Source organism: Symphalangus syndactylus, chromosome 20 (assembly GCF_028878055.3).
Source record: "Symphalangus syndactylus isolate Jambi chromosome 20, NHGRI_mSymSyn1-v2.1_pri, whole genome shotgun sequence".
Taxonomy (NCBI): Eukaryota; Metazoa; Chordata; class Mammalia; order Primates; family Hylobatidae; genus Symphalangus; species Symphalangus syndactylus.
The window spans coordinates 68,432,873-68,449,440 of record NC_072442.2 but is presented as its reverse complement, the minus strand read 5'-3'; the positions used below and the strand labels follow the sequence as shown (position 1 = coordinate 68,449,440).

At 51.9% G+C, this 16,568-nt stretch overlaps 2 protein-coding genes across 4 annotated transcripts; one reads left to right on the top strand and one right to left on the bottom strand.

Moving 5' to 3' along the window:
* Positions 1-1,124: 1,124 nt before the first annotated feature.
* Positions 1,125-10,429, bottom strand: GEMIN4 (gem nuclear organelle associated protein 4). 2 transcript variants are annotated; one of them, XM_063629647.1, is made up of 2 exons: positions 10,368-10,429; positions 1,125-4,530 (listed from the first exon to the last, which is right to left on the bottom strand). In XM_063629647.1, the coding sequence occupies exon 2, from the start codon at positions 4,505-4,507 to the stop codon at positions 1,364-1,366; it is 3,144 nt and encodes a 1,047-aa protein (XP_063485717.1). In that variant the 5' UTR covers positions 4,508-4,530; positions 10,368-10,429; the 3' UTR covers positions 1,125-1,363. The 2 variants fall into 2 exon arrangements, with proteins under 2 accessions (XP_063485717.1, XP_055112597.1); XM_055256622.2 differs by lacking the exon at positions 10,368-10,429 and adding an exon at positions 9,906-10,076.
* Positions 10,430-10,662: 233 nt separating this feature from the next.
* Positions 10,663-13,143, top strand: LOC134735294 (diazepam-binding inhibitor-like 5). 2 transcript variants are annotated; one of them, XR_010118325.1, is made up of 2 exons: positions 10,663-12,124; positions 12,903-13,143. XR_010118325.1 is itself a non-coding variant. In XM_063629768.1 (1 exon), exon 1 carries the CDS (start codon positions 10,663-10,665, stop codon positions 11,014-11,016), a length of 354 nt encoding a protein of 117 aa, XP_063485838.1. In that variant the 3' UTR covers positions 11,017-13,143. The 2 variants fall into 2 exon arrangements, 1 of the variants encoding a protein (XP_063485838.1); XM_063629768.1 differs by having other exon boundaries at positions 10,663-13,143.
* Positions 13,144-16,568: the final 3,425 nt, after the last annotated feature.

The window sequence follows — 16,568 nt, the reverse complement described above, 5'->3', positions numbered from 1 at the left end:
ATCTCTGTTTCCCAGGCTGGTCTCAAACTCCTGGCCTCAAGTGATCCTCCTGCCTCAGCCTCCCAAAGCACTGGGATTATTATAGGTGTGAGCCACCGTACCTAGCCCACTCTCAATTTCTTTCTTTTTTTTTTTTTTAGACAGGGTCTCACTCTGTCACCAAGGCTGGAGTGCAGTGGTCTGATCTCAGCTTACTGCAGCCTCTACCTCCCAGGATCAAGGGATCCTCCTGCTTTAGCCCCCTGAGTAGCTGGGAATATAGTTGTGTGTCACCACATCCAGCTAATTTTTTTTTTTTTTTGTAGAGACAGGGCTTCCATATGTTGGCTGGTCTCAAGTGATCCTCCCGCCTCAGCCTCCCAAAGTGCTGAGATTACAGGTGTGAGCCACTGCACCTGGCCCAAACTCACTTTTTATGTTCCTGCACACATCATTCCCTTATTCAAACCATTCATTCATCCAAACCTCGACAGCCCCTCCTGACGCAGAAGCTAACGTGACCCATCCATTCAGCACATCTCTGCTGGGTCTGCCAGGTCTTGTCTTCACAGTAGCCTCTTTGGGGGTGACTGAATAGATGGAGTTAAGACTGTATGGGAAGTGGGTGTGCTTATTGTCCCAGCTACTCAGGAGGCTGAAGTGGGAGGATCACTTGAGTCCAGGGGTTCAAGGCCAGCCTAAGCAACAAAGACTGTACGCACTCCTCAATTCAGAGGGGACCCATTTTCTTGAGGTCATTAACCTAGCTCCTCGCCACTGAGTTTATCTTGGCCGTCCCATCCTCTCATTTTAGAATTGTGCAGGCCTCTCGGGCACAGCAATCTCATGGCCAGAGGCAGAGCCAGGGCTGGACTGGATTCTTTTCCAAGCTGCTGTCCTTTCCAAGATACCTCAAGAAAAAAACATTAAAAGATGAAATAACTCTTGAAGGGGGTTATACGTACCCTGTAATGCTTTTTCCACTCACAAGGTTTCAACTTTGGGCTTATTTGCCAAAATCTAGGATGGAAACGTCGTTATGAATATGTTCCTCCCGGCTGGATTTGATCTTGAAGATACTAAACCCAATTTCAGAGCATATTTAATCCTGGGCTATTGCTGAGGCCGACTTGGAAGAGACAAAGTGAGATGCAAAAGAGGAGAATTTTTATGATAGTTTGTACGTTACAAATACCCAAGAAACTATTTTCTTTACACCATTATTGCCATGACTTTTTGTGGACAGTTTCACGTAACTGTAAAGTCCAGGCTGCTTGGGTCTGGCCCCCACAGACCTGTCACGTTGAGGCCCAGCTTTTTTTCTCCCGCGCAGCTGCTGCTCTTCTGCAGACCCGCCATGTTGGGGCCCAGCTCCCCGCGCAGGTCAGAAGCTGTTCATCTTCTGCAACAGGGTTTGGCGCCGTTCTTCGGGGCTGATGCCCTCGGCAATGGACTTTAAGAAGCGCTGCTCGTGTGCCCTCTGGAGCAAGGAGCTGACAGAAGGGTTGGTCTTGCTCAGAGCCTCATAGCAGGTGAGGGTTTCCAAGGCTAAAACATAGAGTGGCTCACAGACCTCCGGGTGGAGCATGGCCATGATGTGCAGAGCATGGCAGAACACCTGGGTGTAAACAAACAGGGCTTCCTGGGTCAGGTCCTGCTCTGGTCCTTGAGCCCAAGGGCCAGCTGACTGTATCAACCTGACTGAGTCCAGGAGGCGGGTCAGACTGCCACAGAGGAGTTTGACCACGTGGTTCCAGCCTTCCAGAGGAAGCCAATTATGACAGCTCTGGCTGCAGAGAAACTGGAAAGTCCTCAGGAAGAGGACGGAGAGTTGGAGCTCCTGGGCAAAGGGCTTCAGGTTGAGCAGGGGAACAAACTGAATATATTCCAGGCTATACGGGACATGGAGGAGCTGCTTCTCCAGCAATCTCCTGGTCAGCTGGTGAAGGCGCTGCCACTCCTGAGGGCTGCACCAAGGCATGACTTGTACCAGGGCCACCAGAAAGCCTTTGCTGAACAGTCTGACCTCCTCAGGATTGCCCACGTCCACCACCAAGAGAGACAGCATCCTCTCCGAGACGCTGCTGGAGACGCAGCAGCACTCCATCCAGGCCAGGAGCCCCGTGCCGGCTCCATACCCTGGGTGGGCCTGGGAGGTCCACTCGTCTTCTGAAAGCTTACAGATCTCAAAAAGTGTGGCTGGCACTTCACACTTGAAGTGCCCCTCAAAGAAGTTCTTCAGCCTCAGGCCCACAGTCCAGTCTAGCTGTTCTAACTTGTGGTGGAGCCAGGACAGGGACTTGATCCAGGCATCCGGGGAGAAGGTCTCGGCATTGGCTGATACAATCTCACACAGGAGCTCCAGGATTTGGATCGTCAGATCCTTCCTATCCAAAGAGAGGCACCGCTTCTCCTTGGGAAGCTGCCAATATTTGCTGAAGCCGTCCAAGAGCTGGCACAAGCTGAAGAGGAGCGGAAACGGGGAGCAGGTCTGGAGCCAGTATTCCTCTCGACACGCATTTGCCTCTAGAGTCTGGATGAAGATCCTCAGACTGAGGTCTACCTCTTCAACATCTAACCTCAAGAAAGGCAGGACAAATTCCTTCAGCACCTCGTCTGGCTCAAGAAGAGCAGCCACTGGAATCCCTTGGGGCTTCACGGGACTCATCAGGCAGTTCAGGAGCTCTAAAAATTGCTTTTCTTCCTTGGGTGTAGAGAACTTCATCCAGACGGTTTCTCTGAGGCATGACACTATGAAAGTGGCAGATGAATTGGGACCCTGCTCTTCCACAAACCTAAGGGCAGGGAAGGCAGTGAGAATCTGGGCCAGGAACTTGTGGGTGCCAAGATTGACCACAGCCAGGCTGCACGTTTTCTTCACCGTGACTTCTGGGTGCACTATGACCAGGTGGGCCACGGAAGCCACAGCTTTCGCCAAGCCCTGTTCGGAGGCACTCTGAGTGAGCTGGTTAAAGGTCGTATTGAGGTCTTCCTGAAAACCCTCCACATAAGCCAGCAACTTTTCAGAGAGGCCCTTTCGCCCCCAGGAATGCAGGACACCTGCAAGGACTTTATTTTTACCTGGCAGGGAGAGGTCTGCGTAACATTCCAGGATCAGGTGGACCACCTGCCGTATCTGAGACTCAGGGATGGCCCTGTCAGCTGTGCTGACGTCTATCACTGTTTCCAGCAGCCTCAACACCAAGTCAGGCTCTCGGAAGAGGGCCCTGTTACTCCCCAGGCAGGCTACCCACTCATCCGAGAAGGCCCACTTCTTCTCAGAGGCAAAAATGTAGCACACTTCCATATGGCGGTCCATCTTCTGCTGGATGATGGCCATGGCAATGGAAGCTGTGATGTCCTCCAAGGCCCTGTTCTTCAGCACTGTGCTCGTTTTCCTCAGGAAGTCCCTGACACACTCCGCCAACTCAGAGACCACCTGCCTCTCCTCCTTGGACAGGCTGGTGCGGTTCAGGTAGAGCGTCGCGTTCTGGCTGAAGGAAGTCAGACTGTTGCACAGCCGGTAGCTGTCGTAACTTGTCTCCTGGCTGCTGCGGAGCACGGCCTGCAACTCCTCCCCCCACTCCCGCAGCAGGCGGTGCAGGAACTCGCAGCCCACGAAAATGGTCTCACTGGGGAGTTTGGCCAGCGAGGTCAGGCTGACATCCCGTTCTGCCTCCTTCACCTTCTCTGCCAGCGCCTGCTGGCGGTAGGGGTTCTGGGTGTCCGAGTTCCACACGGAGATCACTGTGGCCAGTTTGTCCAGATACACGGTTGCAGACACCTCCTGGGGGTCGTCCTCTGTCAGCGCAAACACAGTCAGCATGTCAGCCAGGTTGGCCAGCGCACAGCACTTCCTCCCAGGGCCCAGGATCCAACTCTGGATCTGCATCAGCCCGCTGAGCAGCATGGCCAACAGGGGCATGGTGGAGCACACGTCTGGGTCTGACCTAAGCCTCTTTGGAGGATGGGGGAACTCATCTAAGGCAGGCAGGTACTTATGGGCCATTGCACTAAACTGCGAGAGCAGGGGGTCCTGCAGGTGACCCTTGTGCTTCATCATCTCCCACCAGACGTCCAGGAAGAAGGCCACGTCTTCGGAAGAAGTGTCAATGGTCACGTGTTCCAGAAAGCGCTCTAGTTCTGCATGGCAGATGGTGGTGGGCAGGGCCGTCAGGAGCTGGATAAAGAGTCCAGAAGCTTCCAGGGATTTGAGCAGCTCGAAGAGGATGGTGTGGTTGATGGTGGGGATCATGTTGCCCACCGAGAAGAACAGGTCTTCCTGCCACCGTGTCTCCGTGTCGGACGGGGTCATGGGGTGCGGCTGCAGAACCTTGGCCCAGATGATGATCAGGGCTTTCTTCTTCCAGGCAAAGGGCTGGGAGTGTGCTGCAGCCGAGGAGATCTCCCTTAAGGCCTCCACGATGGGCCGTCCAACATGTTCCCAGTCAGACTTTGTCAATTCTGCCAGCGCCTTAGGGCGGAACAGCTGCTCGGCCAGCAAGAAGCCTCCATGCAGAATAGTCATTTCTTCACAGATGTTCAAGGGTCCTGCACACAGACAAGCCAAGTAAGACAGTGAAAATGTTTCCAGATGGCCCCTGCTGTTAGCAGGCTGTCATGGTTAGAGATGACAAGGGTTTTAAATGACATCAGTGCAAGGGGAGAAGGGAGGACTACAAGAGCCACTGCAGAGCTGGAGTCAGAAGGACTTGGCTGAGGAATCCAGAATGGCTTCCGAGCTCTCCAGCCCGGGAACTGGGAGGACACCAGGTGACGTCACATACAGGGAATGGAGGAGAATCAGAACAGGTGTGAGGAAAGATGAGTTCAGCTTTGGCTATCAAGGTACAGATGTCCTCCAGCAACGGAAATGCCGGGTGGAAGTTCAGGAGGGAAGTCAGCTGGGAAATGTGATTCTGAGAGGTATCTGCCCAGAGGGGATCACTCAACCAAGACAGTGAATGAGATCCTTCAGGAAAAGTGTGTGAAAAGAAAAACCTGGGCTGCTGAGGCCAGACCCTCCAGCAAAGGCTGGGCCAGCAGAGGATGTGGGGAGAGGGGTTTAGAAATAGCAGGAGGACTGTACAAACTACAGGGGCCACTGAGCATGTACCACAGGACATGACAGCTGAGCTTCTCATGACAGATGAAGGGGGCATAGCCACAGGGTAATGGGCACAGAGCAATCACACAACCACTAGGTAATAGGCACAGAGCAATCACACAGCCACTAGGTAATAGGCACAGAGCAATCACACAGCCACAGGGTAATGGGCACAGCAGCAATCACACAGCCACAGGGTAATGGGCACAGCAGCAATCACACAGCCACAGGGTAATGGGCACAGCAGCAATCACACAGCCACAGGGTAATGGGCACAGCAGCAATCACACAGCCACAGGGTAATGGACACAGCAGCAATCACACAGCCACAGGGTAATGGGCACAGCAGCAATCACACAGCCACAGGGTAATGGACACAGCAGCAATCACACAGCCACAGGGTAATGGGCACAGAGCAATCACACAGCCACAGGGTAATGGGCACAGCAGCAATCACACAGCCACAGGGTAATGGACACAGCAGCAATCACACAGCCACAGGGTAATGGGCACAGAGCAGTCACACAGCCACAGGGTAATGGGCACAGCAGCAATCACACAGCCACAGGGTAATGGGCACAGCAGCAATCACACAGCCACAGGGTAATGGGCACAGCAGCAATCACACAGCCACAGGGTAATAGGCACAGCAGCAATCACACAGCCACAGGATAATGGGCACAGAGCAATCACACAGCCACAGGGTAATGGGTACAGCAGCAATCACACAGCCACTGGGTAATGGGCACAGAGCAATCACACAGCCACAGGGTAATGGGCACAGCAGCAATCACACAGCCACAGGGTAATGGGCACAGCAGCAATCACACAGCCACAGGATAATGGGCACAGAGCAATCACACAGTCACAGGGTAGTAGGCACAGAGCAATCACACAGCCACAGGGTAATGGGCACAGAGCAATCACACAGCCACAGGGTAATGGGTACAGCAGCAATCACACAGCCACTGGGTAATAGGCACAGAGCAATCACACAGCCACAGGGTAATGGGCACAGCAGCAATCACACAGCCACAGGGTAATGGGCACAGAAGCAATCACACAGCCACAGGGTAATGGGCACAGAAGCAATCACACAGCCACAGGGTAATGGGCACAGCAGCAATCACACAGCCACAGGATAATGGGCACAGCAGCAGTCACACAGCCACAGGGTAATAGGCACAGCAGCAATCACACAGCCACAGGGTAATGGGCACAGAGCAGTCACACAGCCACAGGGTAATGGGCACAGCAGCAATCACACAGCCACAGGGTAATGGACACAGCAGCAATCACACAGCCACAGGGTAATGGGCACAGAGCAGTCACACAGCCACAGGGTAATGGGCACAGCAGCAATCACACAGCCACAGGGTAATGGGCACAGCAGCAATCACACAGCCACAGGGTAATGGGCACAGCAGCAATCACACAGCCACAGGGTAATAGGCACAGCAGCAATCACACAGCCACAGGATAATGGGCACAGAGCAATCACACAGCCACAGGGTAATGGGTACAGCAGCAATCACACAGCCACTGGGTAATGGGCAAAGAGCAATCACACAGCCACAGGGTAATGGGCACAGCAGCAATCACACAGCCACAGGGTAATGGGCACAGCAGCAATCACAGCCACAGGATAATGGGCACAGAGCAATCACACAGCCACAGGGTAATAGGCACAGAGCAATCACACAGCCACAGGGTAATGGGCACAGAGCAATCACATAGCCACAGGGTAATGGGTACAGCAGCAATCACACAGCCACTGGGTAATAGGCACAGAGCAATCACACAGCCACAGGGTAATGGGCACAGCAGCAATCACACAGCCACAGGGTAATGGGCACAGAAGCAATCACACAGCCACAGGGTAATGGGCACAGCAGCAATCACACAGCCACAGGATAATGGGCACAGCAGCAGTCACACAGCCACAGGGTAATAGGCACAGCAGCAATCACACAGCCACAGGGTAATGGGCACAGAGCAGTCACACAGCCACAGGGTAATGGGTACAGCAGCAGTCACACAGCCACAGGGTAATGGGCACAGAGCAATCACGCAGCCATAGGGTAATGGACACAGAGCAATCACACAGCCACAGGGTAATGGGCACAGCGGCAATCACACAGCCACAGGGTAATGGGCACAGCAGCAGTCACACAGCCACAGGGTAATGGGCACAGCAGCAGTCACACAGCCACAGGGTAACGGACACAGAGCAATCACACAGCCACAGGGTAATGGGCACAGAAGCAATCACACAGCCATAGGGTAATGGGCACAGAAGCAATCACACAGCCATAGGGTAATGGGCACAGAGCAATCACACAGCCATAGGGTAATGGGCACAGAAGCAATCACACAGCCACAGGGTAATGGGCACAGAGCAATCACATAACCACAGAGTAATGGGCACAGAAGGAATCAGACAAGCCCTGCCTTCACTCTTTATAACCTTGCCTTGGGAACAGTCTTCAAACATTCTTCTACCTTTCAGGGAAACAGTCCACCCCACAGCTCCTTCCAGTCAAAAACAAGCTACTCATGGCCCTAGCTCTGTGGGAGAAACCAGGGAGTAGATACATAAAATACTGTGCTAGATTAAGCCTTCCTTCAGGGAACTAACGATTGACACAGACTTACCATGGAAAGCATCTTGGGATGTTTAATCAGACATGGGTTTAAATCCTAGCTCAGCCATTTAAAAATGATGTGATTCTGGCCAGGTACAGTGGCTAGCACTTGTAATCCCAGCTACTTGGGGGGCTGAGGCAGGTGGATCCCTGAGGCCAGGAGTTCAAGACTAGCTGGGGTAACATAGTGAGACCTCCCCCACCACCATCTCCAAAAAAAAAAAAAAAAAAAAAAAAAAAAGGGGATGTGATCTTGGTCAGATTGCTTCTCCAAGCCTTCCTTCTGCATATGTGGGGATAATACAGACTTCATGTTATGACTTTGGGGATCACGTGATATATACCACTCAAGCCCTTGCTTGACTGGTATATATCAGTGGGTTGGTACTGCTGTCTCCTGACCCCATCTCCCCGGGACGCTATGATGGATAAATGAGATACAGCTACAGTAAGAATCAGGTTAGAGTCTAATTAGGTGCTCAGTAAATGCTGGTTTCCTCAAACCTTTTCATGGTCGGCAAGACCAGAATCTTGTCACTATTCTTTGCCTCCTCCAGCTCAGAAACATCAAAGGATGTAGGTCTTTATCAGGTATGTTTCCTTTGACCCAGAAACTAAAAGAGGGTACAAACACTGCTCCCTATTCCTCATTCCTGAGTCCTCTCCCCTTTCCCAGGATTGAGAGATGCTACTCCTTCCTCAGTCTCTCATGCCCCCAAGAGCTCATATTCCCCATTTTCACAGGCCAGACAACCAGCAGAGAAAACACTGACTCCAGGAGACTAAGGACCATCTGACCCTTCCCATTTATGGGAGCAGCAGCAGGCCAAGGGCTCAGCACTATGTAACCCACTTGTGGAGGCAATCCATCTCATCTCACAGTGGCTGAGACCGACGCCCAGGGAGGGTTAGGCTGCAGAGGGGACCTCTTTGGGGGGTTACCGCCCTTCTTTCTGGCTCAGGAGGCTCTCCCAGGGTCCCAAAATATGGTCCCTCCTGACGCTGTAAATTTAATTTTATTGCATATTGGCTTAGTTGAGCAGATGTTTGGCCCTCAACACCTGCCTTCCAGGTGCAGTAAGTACGCACAGTTTGAAGTAGTAAGTCCCAGGGCAGTTACTAGCTGGAAAATACTCCGGTGCTCTATCACGGATGGTTAACTAGTGCTTGCCAGAGCCCGCTTCTTAGGTTTATTAAGCGCCTACTCCATGCCAGACACTGTGCTAGGTGGTACACATGCAAGATATCTTCTATTCACAATCACCTTTTGAGGACTACTATTCCTGCTTTAGAGATAAGGACACTGAGGCGCAGAAACGATTTGCTGAGGGTGTCCCAGCCTGAATGTGGTGGGGCTGGGAAGCAATTACGGCTGAGGGGCTCCAAGCCCTTAGAGCTCTGCCATTCCGCTCCTGAAGAGCTGTCTGGGGGCGGGGACCAGACCATTTCCCCCCAGCCTACTACTACTGACACATCTCGGGGTGCCTCACCCCCACCTCTCCGAGAACAGCCTCCTGGTCTTAGCAGCGTGCCAAGGTTTAGCTGGGAGCTTCTAGTTCCTATGGGCTCCCTCCCAGACCTTGCCTGTAAGATTCTGAATCAGGACACACGCAGGTTCACAAAGTGACACCTCAGGAGCGCAGCCGCCCCAACCGCGGGTGTGACCCGCGCGGCCCCACACGGGACACTGTACCTCGGAGATCTCAGTGAAAAGTCGCCCAAAACTCAGTGGGGAGACACACTGCCATTCTCCCCGCTCTGTCGATGAGGAAACCTGATGAACGTAAGACACCTGGAGCGTAAGACACTTGCTCAAGAACGCAGTTGCCGTTCAGGAAATGAGGCCGTCCGGGCGCCCGGGGGTGCTCGAAGGGAGCCTGTTTCCCAAAGCACGTGCGCGAGCCCCGGGCGCTTCCAGGGGCTCTAACTTCACGTCTGCTCCGTGTTTTCCCGCGGAGGGGGCCGGAGGCGGCAAGACGCGGCCCAACGCGCGGCGGAACCCGGACCACCCCCCGCCAAGGCCACCCCGGGACCCCTAGACCCGCCCCGACGCGGAGGACGTTTGGGCCCGGGCCCGCGCGAGCGTGCGCGGCCGGAGGAGACGCGACGGGGCAGCACCGCCCTGGTGGCGCATTGCGGGTCGCAGACCGGGGCCGGGGGGCCGCGGCACCCACCTAGGTCCATGGCGGCGACGCCGGCGGCTGCGCGGGGCTAACGCCCCCTCCCCTCCGAGAACTCGAACGCGGCGCGGGACGCACTGCACAACGGGAGGCGCAGGCGCCACGGCGGCCGCGCTCAGGCCCCGCCCACAACCTCCGCCCGGCCCCGCCCACAGCCTCCCCCGCGCACGCGCAGTCCTCACGAACGAGCGCCAAGCGCACAGCGCCGCCTTCCGGCAGAGACCTCCCACCAGCCCTCAGGTACTCGGGCGTCGCTCCCCGGAGCCCTCCGCACCGTCTCCTGCCCGGCCCCTCTTCCGGGATCCCAGCGGGTCCGGCTCATGATTCCCCGGCCCCGCATTCACCCTCACCCGGTAACCCCGGGCGTGCCCCGCACACAGTTCACCCGCACGGCGCGCCTCCCCCGGGACGCCCACTACCCAGCGCGGCCGCACCACGGGAGGCTTCCGCTCCCACCTGTCCAGCTCGCACCACATACAGCCCCTCAGCGCGCTCCTGCCGCGCCGCCCCCTTCAGACAGCAGCGTTCCGGATCCTAGACGCTTTTTGACGGCTGGTCCTCCCCAGAAAATGCGCCGTGTGAGCCCAAACATGGTGGGGTAGATCCAGTACGCTGGACCCCGAGCTTGCAATCTGTGCTTGACAAAACACAAACATCGTGTGCCTGTCTCCTCCCCCTGAGATCGAGTAGTAACAGCCATTCCGACTCTCCACCTCCAGCTTCTAGCACCAGAGACCGCCTCCACCACCCCATGTGCCAAGTGGAGTTCGAGCTGGCGCGCGCGGCCCTCAAGCAGCTGAAGGGTCCCGTGAGCGATCAGGAGAAGCTGCTGGTCTACGGCTTGTACAAACAGGCCACCCAGGGCGACTGCGACATCCCCGCCCCTCCGGCCTCAGACGTGAAAGCCACGGCCAAGTGGGAGGCTTGGAGCGCGAACAAAGGGACGTCCAAGATGGACGCCATGAGGAGCTACGCGGCCAAAGTGGAGGAGCTGACGAAGAAGGAAGTGGGGGGCATGGAGCGCCAACAAAGGGGCGTCCAAGATGGACGCCATAAGGGGCTACGCGTCCAGAGCGAGGAGCTGAGGAAGGAGGAGGCTGGCTGAGGGCTCCTCGGGAATGGAAAGGGCTTGTTAGACCTTGATGGCTGAAATGTCCTGAAACTGTCGCAAGCTTAGCCGAGACATCAATAAATCACTTAAACTGCATGACAGTAACCGCTGCTGTTGGAAAGGAGAAACTCGGTGACCGAGTGCTGGGGAGGCGTCCAAATACACAGACTTGCTTTTTGTATGGTTTTGGGTGCAGTTCCCGCCCTCCTATTACAAGAGCGTATGTAGGTATTCGGCCGGAGAGAGGGGGACAGTGTGCTGTGGAAATGCCCAAGATCTGAGGGCAGGAGACCATTCTCCACTGACAGCCTCTTGGGAGGCTGAGGCCCCAGCCCCTTATCTCTTCAAGGCTGATTCACTAATACCCCAGCACCACAGAGGGGAGAGGGACTCTGTCCTCCTAAAGTCAAGTCCAAAAGCCCCCGCTGGAACACAGGGCCTACCGAGTTCATGTTTTGAGGGAGACCAAGCTTTCCGTGATGATAATGCGGTGAAACAATTGATGCGTCAGAACACAGCAGTTGAGAAACAATGGAGCAGATGGTGTCAAAATCCCAGCCCCAGAAAGGCTCACCTAAGGCCGGGCAACCAAAATGTTCTAGGGACTATTCTGTACTTAACCCTGGTTTCTGCTTAGGGGATGTTGGTGGGACAATATGCATATGGATGTCTATGTGGGATTTGTTGCAAGGGCACAACACACTCCTTGACCTATGCAAGTGCCAGAGTGTCTGAGCCCAGCTTCTACTCCTGTTAATTATCACGGGGGCCTCAATGCACAACCATTGTGCATGGTGGCTGGAGTATGGAGTGGTAAATGGTATCGAGAGAGGCAGGTCTACAGTGGCATATGGGATTTCCTGGTACTTCTTCCTTAATAGAAACTGTTTTCACAGATCATGACATCAGGTCAGCTCCAGTTCTCGCCGGGACCAATAAACAATAGAAGCAACAACCATAAAGACTTCAGAGGACAAAGGAAACCAAACCTCACTGTCTTCAAGATCTATTCACATAGTTGCAGGAAGTTGCTCTAGACAAAGTACATTACTAAAGAATGAAGCCCACCCAGGACATCACAGTGACGAAAGAACCATTTCTGGTAACTGGACCAGGCGAGAGCCACACTGTAGGACAGCAGTGCTGCCCTCTCTTCTTTGGCGAATGTTACGAAGACATTCTGATGCACTTAGGATCATGATTCATGTTAAATGTAAATTAATAGTAAAAATAATACACCTTGCTCCAAAATGTGACAATTTAGAAGCTGTCTATATAGCCAGACCACTCTAAATCACAGAACCTAGAAAATAAAAATGTGCCATAATTAGGACAGCAGAAAGTAACAGTCAGATAGATAGTTTTTTTTTTTTTTTTTTTTTGAGACGGAGTCTTGCTCTGTCACCCAGGCTGGAGTGCAGTGGCGCAATCTCGACTCACTGCAAGCTCCGCCTCCCGGGTTCACGCCATTCTCCTGCCTCAGCCTCTCCGAGTAGCTGGGACTACAGGCGCCCGCCACCACACCCAGCTAATTTTTTCTATTTTTTTTTTTTAGTAGAGACGGGGTTTCACCGTGGTCTCGATCTCCTGACCTCGTGATCCGCCCGCCTCGGCCTCCCAAAGTGCTGGGATTACAAGCGTGAGCCACCGCGCCCGGCCGATAAAGTTTTAAAAAAGAGAAAATAAGGATTTATCTATTTGTATTTGCTTACGAAGGGGTTACCCATAGGACGCAGGGGGAATGGGATTGATGGGCATGGGGTATACTGTGAAAGGAAAATAAAATCTTGGAACCAAATTCACTAAGCCAAAGGGAAGAGTTAAGCTTGGAGATTGAGTCATGGAACATGCAAAAAACTTTTCCTTTTGTTCCTAAACAGAAAAGCTACAAGACAGAAGGCCACATATCTCCCCAGGTGGTCTCCCTCACCTGACAATATAAATTAACAGCTTATCTTCATAGGTAAGGGACAAAGACAACACCACAAACCATCCCTCACCAGCCCTGAGACAAAATGTAGATGTACTGAGCTGAATGCATAACTGTTCCTCTGCCTGCTGCTTTCACTGTAAGATGTAGATTTGGTGAGTGCTAAATATAGATTTACTGACCTGAATGCATAACTGACTGTTCCTCTGCCTGCTCCTTTCACTGTAACATGTAGATTTGGTGAGTGCTAAATGTAGATTTACTGAGCTGAATGCTTAACTGACTTCCTCTACCCCCTCCTTTCACTGTGACATGTAGATTTGGTGAGCGCTAATCAAAGCCTCACAAGAATGTAACCACTTATCTCCCTACCTACCCTCCTTTATTTTTCCTTTCCCTCTTTCCTCCCTTCCTGCTCTTCCCTTTTAAATACTTGTTAGGAATAACGCTCAAAATCCTAAGGAAATTGAACACTTGAACAAAGGATTCTTAGCAAAGCAATTTTACTTCTGTGCAGAGGGGTGCCTCCTTGGCCAGTTGCCATGAGAGCACACCTGAACAAAGGGGCACGAGAGCCTTTATTCCTGACACAAGTCCTGCCCCTGTACCCTTTCCCCATTGGCCGGGGTCAGGTCGTACAATCTAAACTAATCCCGCTTGGCTAAACATTTGATTTTTTTAGATAGGGTGGGCACGTAAAAGAAAGTGGAGAGGAAGGGGAAGGGGTGTCTGTAATGAGCTAGAAAGTTAGTCCTCTTTCCAAATAAGGAAAGGAATGTGAGCTGGTACTGATAACACCTGGTACTGTGGTGTGCTTGGGCATCTCACAAAGGCAAAAAGGAAAAAAGAAAAAGGGGGCGGGGTACTATGAATTAAAGAATAAAATATTGATCAGATTATTTGAAGAGAAACCTCATCATATCCCACATACTGAAGCCCTAAAAATCCTCTTTGTAAAGAGTGCGGGCCACAGATCAGTGGTTGGGTCTCCTCAGGCACATCCTCAACCTTGGTGAAACAAACCTCTAAATGGGCGAGACTTGTCTCAGACACTTACCCGGTTTACAATACCTTTTCATATTGTTTTGATTTTTGAACCATGTGACTCTACTGCTTTATATAAAGACGATGAGGCAAGGGCACTTCTTTATTGATCATTAAAGTTAGAGTAAATTTACTATTAATTTCCCCTAAGGTTGGGGTAAGAACTCTTAGAACAAACAGAGAAACTTCTCAACTCTTACCCTGAATTTCAACAGACACATTGGAGGTCTCCTGAAAACTCTGGCTGCTAAGTCACAGCGGCACTGAGTGGCAGGTGAGATAGCCAGAAAGTCACACGAAGGAGCACTAAGCATCCCTGGGTTTGTTAATTCCAGTAACATGTCAGACGGACATGGACTTCAGACAGTCCTGCAAGCTAACTAGGAGAGCTCTGGCAATACGGCCATTCTAAATCTCTCTGGAGATTTAACTCAAGGCACACTTGTATTTACATGCAGGCTCCATAACACCTCAATTCAGAAAAACAACTCTGGAGAAGCTGAAGAACTTTCCAACTTCATCTGTTTGAAACACCAGCTGGCAGCCTGAGCAACACAGCGAGACAGTGTCTCTACAAAAAATAAAAAAATTAGCTGGGTGTGATGGCCCGTGGCTGTGGTCCCAGCTATTCAGGAGGCTGAGGTGAGAGGATCTCTTGAGCCCAAGAGGTCAAGGCTGCAGAGAGCCATGATGGTGCCACTGCACTCCACCCCGGGTGACAGAGCAATGTCTCAAAACCAAAAACGAAACACCAGCTTGGGCAAAGCTATCTTTCTTACATCCTCATTTTCTAATTGATCATATGCCCCAGAAGTGGGAAAGTAATAACTTTAGTTTAAAATTAGTTTTTGCAGATCTAATGGGCATCTAAATAATTTTTTTTTTTTTTGAAACGGAGTTTCACTCTTGTTGCCCAGCTGGAGTGCAATGGCATGATCTTGGCTCACTGCAACCTCCGCCTCCCGGGTTCAAGGGATTCTCCTGCCTTGGCCTTCTGAGTAGCTGGGATTACAGGCGTGCGCCACCACATCCATCTAATTTTGTATTTTTAGTAGAGATGGGGTTTCTCCATGTTGGTCAGGCTGGTCTCAAGCTCCTGACCTCAGGTGATCCGCCTGCCTCAGCCTCCCAAAGTGCTGGCATTACAGGTGTGAGCCACCGCGCCCACCCTAAATGATTTTTTTAAATTACTGTTTTTTGGTTTAGAATTACTTAGCTGAACTATGCAGAAGCAAGCTTCTGGATTCCTTGATAAAAAAAGCCAAAGTTGTACACTAGAGGGCTTTAGGATGAATAAAATGTTAAAAAACGCAACAGGACGAGGCGGGCTGATCACCTGAGGTGACAAGTTCAAGACCAGCCTGACCAACATGGATAAACCCCGTCTCTACTAAAAATACAAAATTGGCCAGGTGTGGTGGCGCACGCCTGTAATCCCAGTTACTCGGGAGGCTGAGGCAGGAGAATTGCTCAAACTTGGGAGGCAGAGGTTGCCGTGAGCCAAGGTTGCACCACTGCACTCCAGCCTGGGCAACAAGAGTGAAACTCCATCTCAAAAAAAAACAAAAACAAAAACAAAAACAAAACGCAACAAAGCGAGACTTGACAGGCCATGAAATAAATAAAAGGAGGCAGCTCTCCTAAAGCCAAAATGTCCCGTGCAGGCGCTACCTTTCACCCTGCATGCTGCCCACTATCATGCACAGTTGTGCATTTAGGAGAAAAACGTTTTGGTACGCCAAAATACAAGGAAAGCAGATAAAAGGGAAACCAGTGTGTGTGATTTAGTCATTCGGTACTTATATAAACCACTTATTTTACCACAACAAACTTCGAGGGCCACATTATAGCAGCCCAATACACTGGGAAAAGGAGTTTCTATTCATGAGTACAATATTACTAGAGAGGAACGTTAAAAATTACTTAATAATCTAATAGAAAATTGGAAAATTTGGCCAGGCGCGGTGGCTCACGCTTGTAATCCCAGCACTTTGGGAGGCCGAGGTGGGCGGATCACGAGGTCAGGAGATCGAGACCATGGTGAAACCCCATCTCTACTAAAAATACAAAAAAAAAAATTAGCCGGGCGTGGTGGCGGGCACCTGTAGTCCCAGCTACTCGAGGCTGAGGCAGAAGAATGGCGTGAACCTGGGAGGCGGAGCTTGCAGTGAGCCGAGATTGCGCCACTGCACTCCAGCCTGGGCGACAGAGCGAGACTCCGTCTCAAAAAAAAAAAAAAAGAAAATTGGAAAATTAACATACATTCTAAAGAGAAGCAGAAGTTTATCTGGTTATTCAAAGTTCATATAATTTCCACACGCATAAAAAAAAAAAAAAGAGAAGGGCACGGTGGCTCATGCCTGTAATCCCAGCACTTTGGGAGGCTGAGGCGGGTGGATCACCTGAGGTCAAGAGTTCGAGACCAACCTAACCAACATTGAGAAACCCCGTCTCTACTAAAAATACAAAATTAGCCAGACGTGGTGGCGCATGCCTGTAATCCCAGCTACTTGGGAGGCTGAGGCAGGAGAATCACTTGAAACCGGGAGGCGGAGGTTGCAGTGAGCCAAGA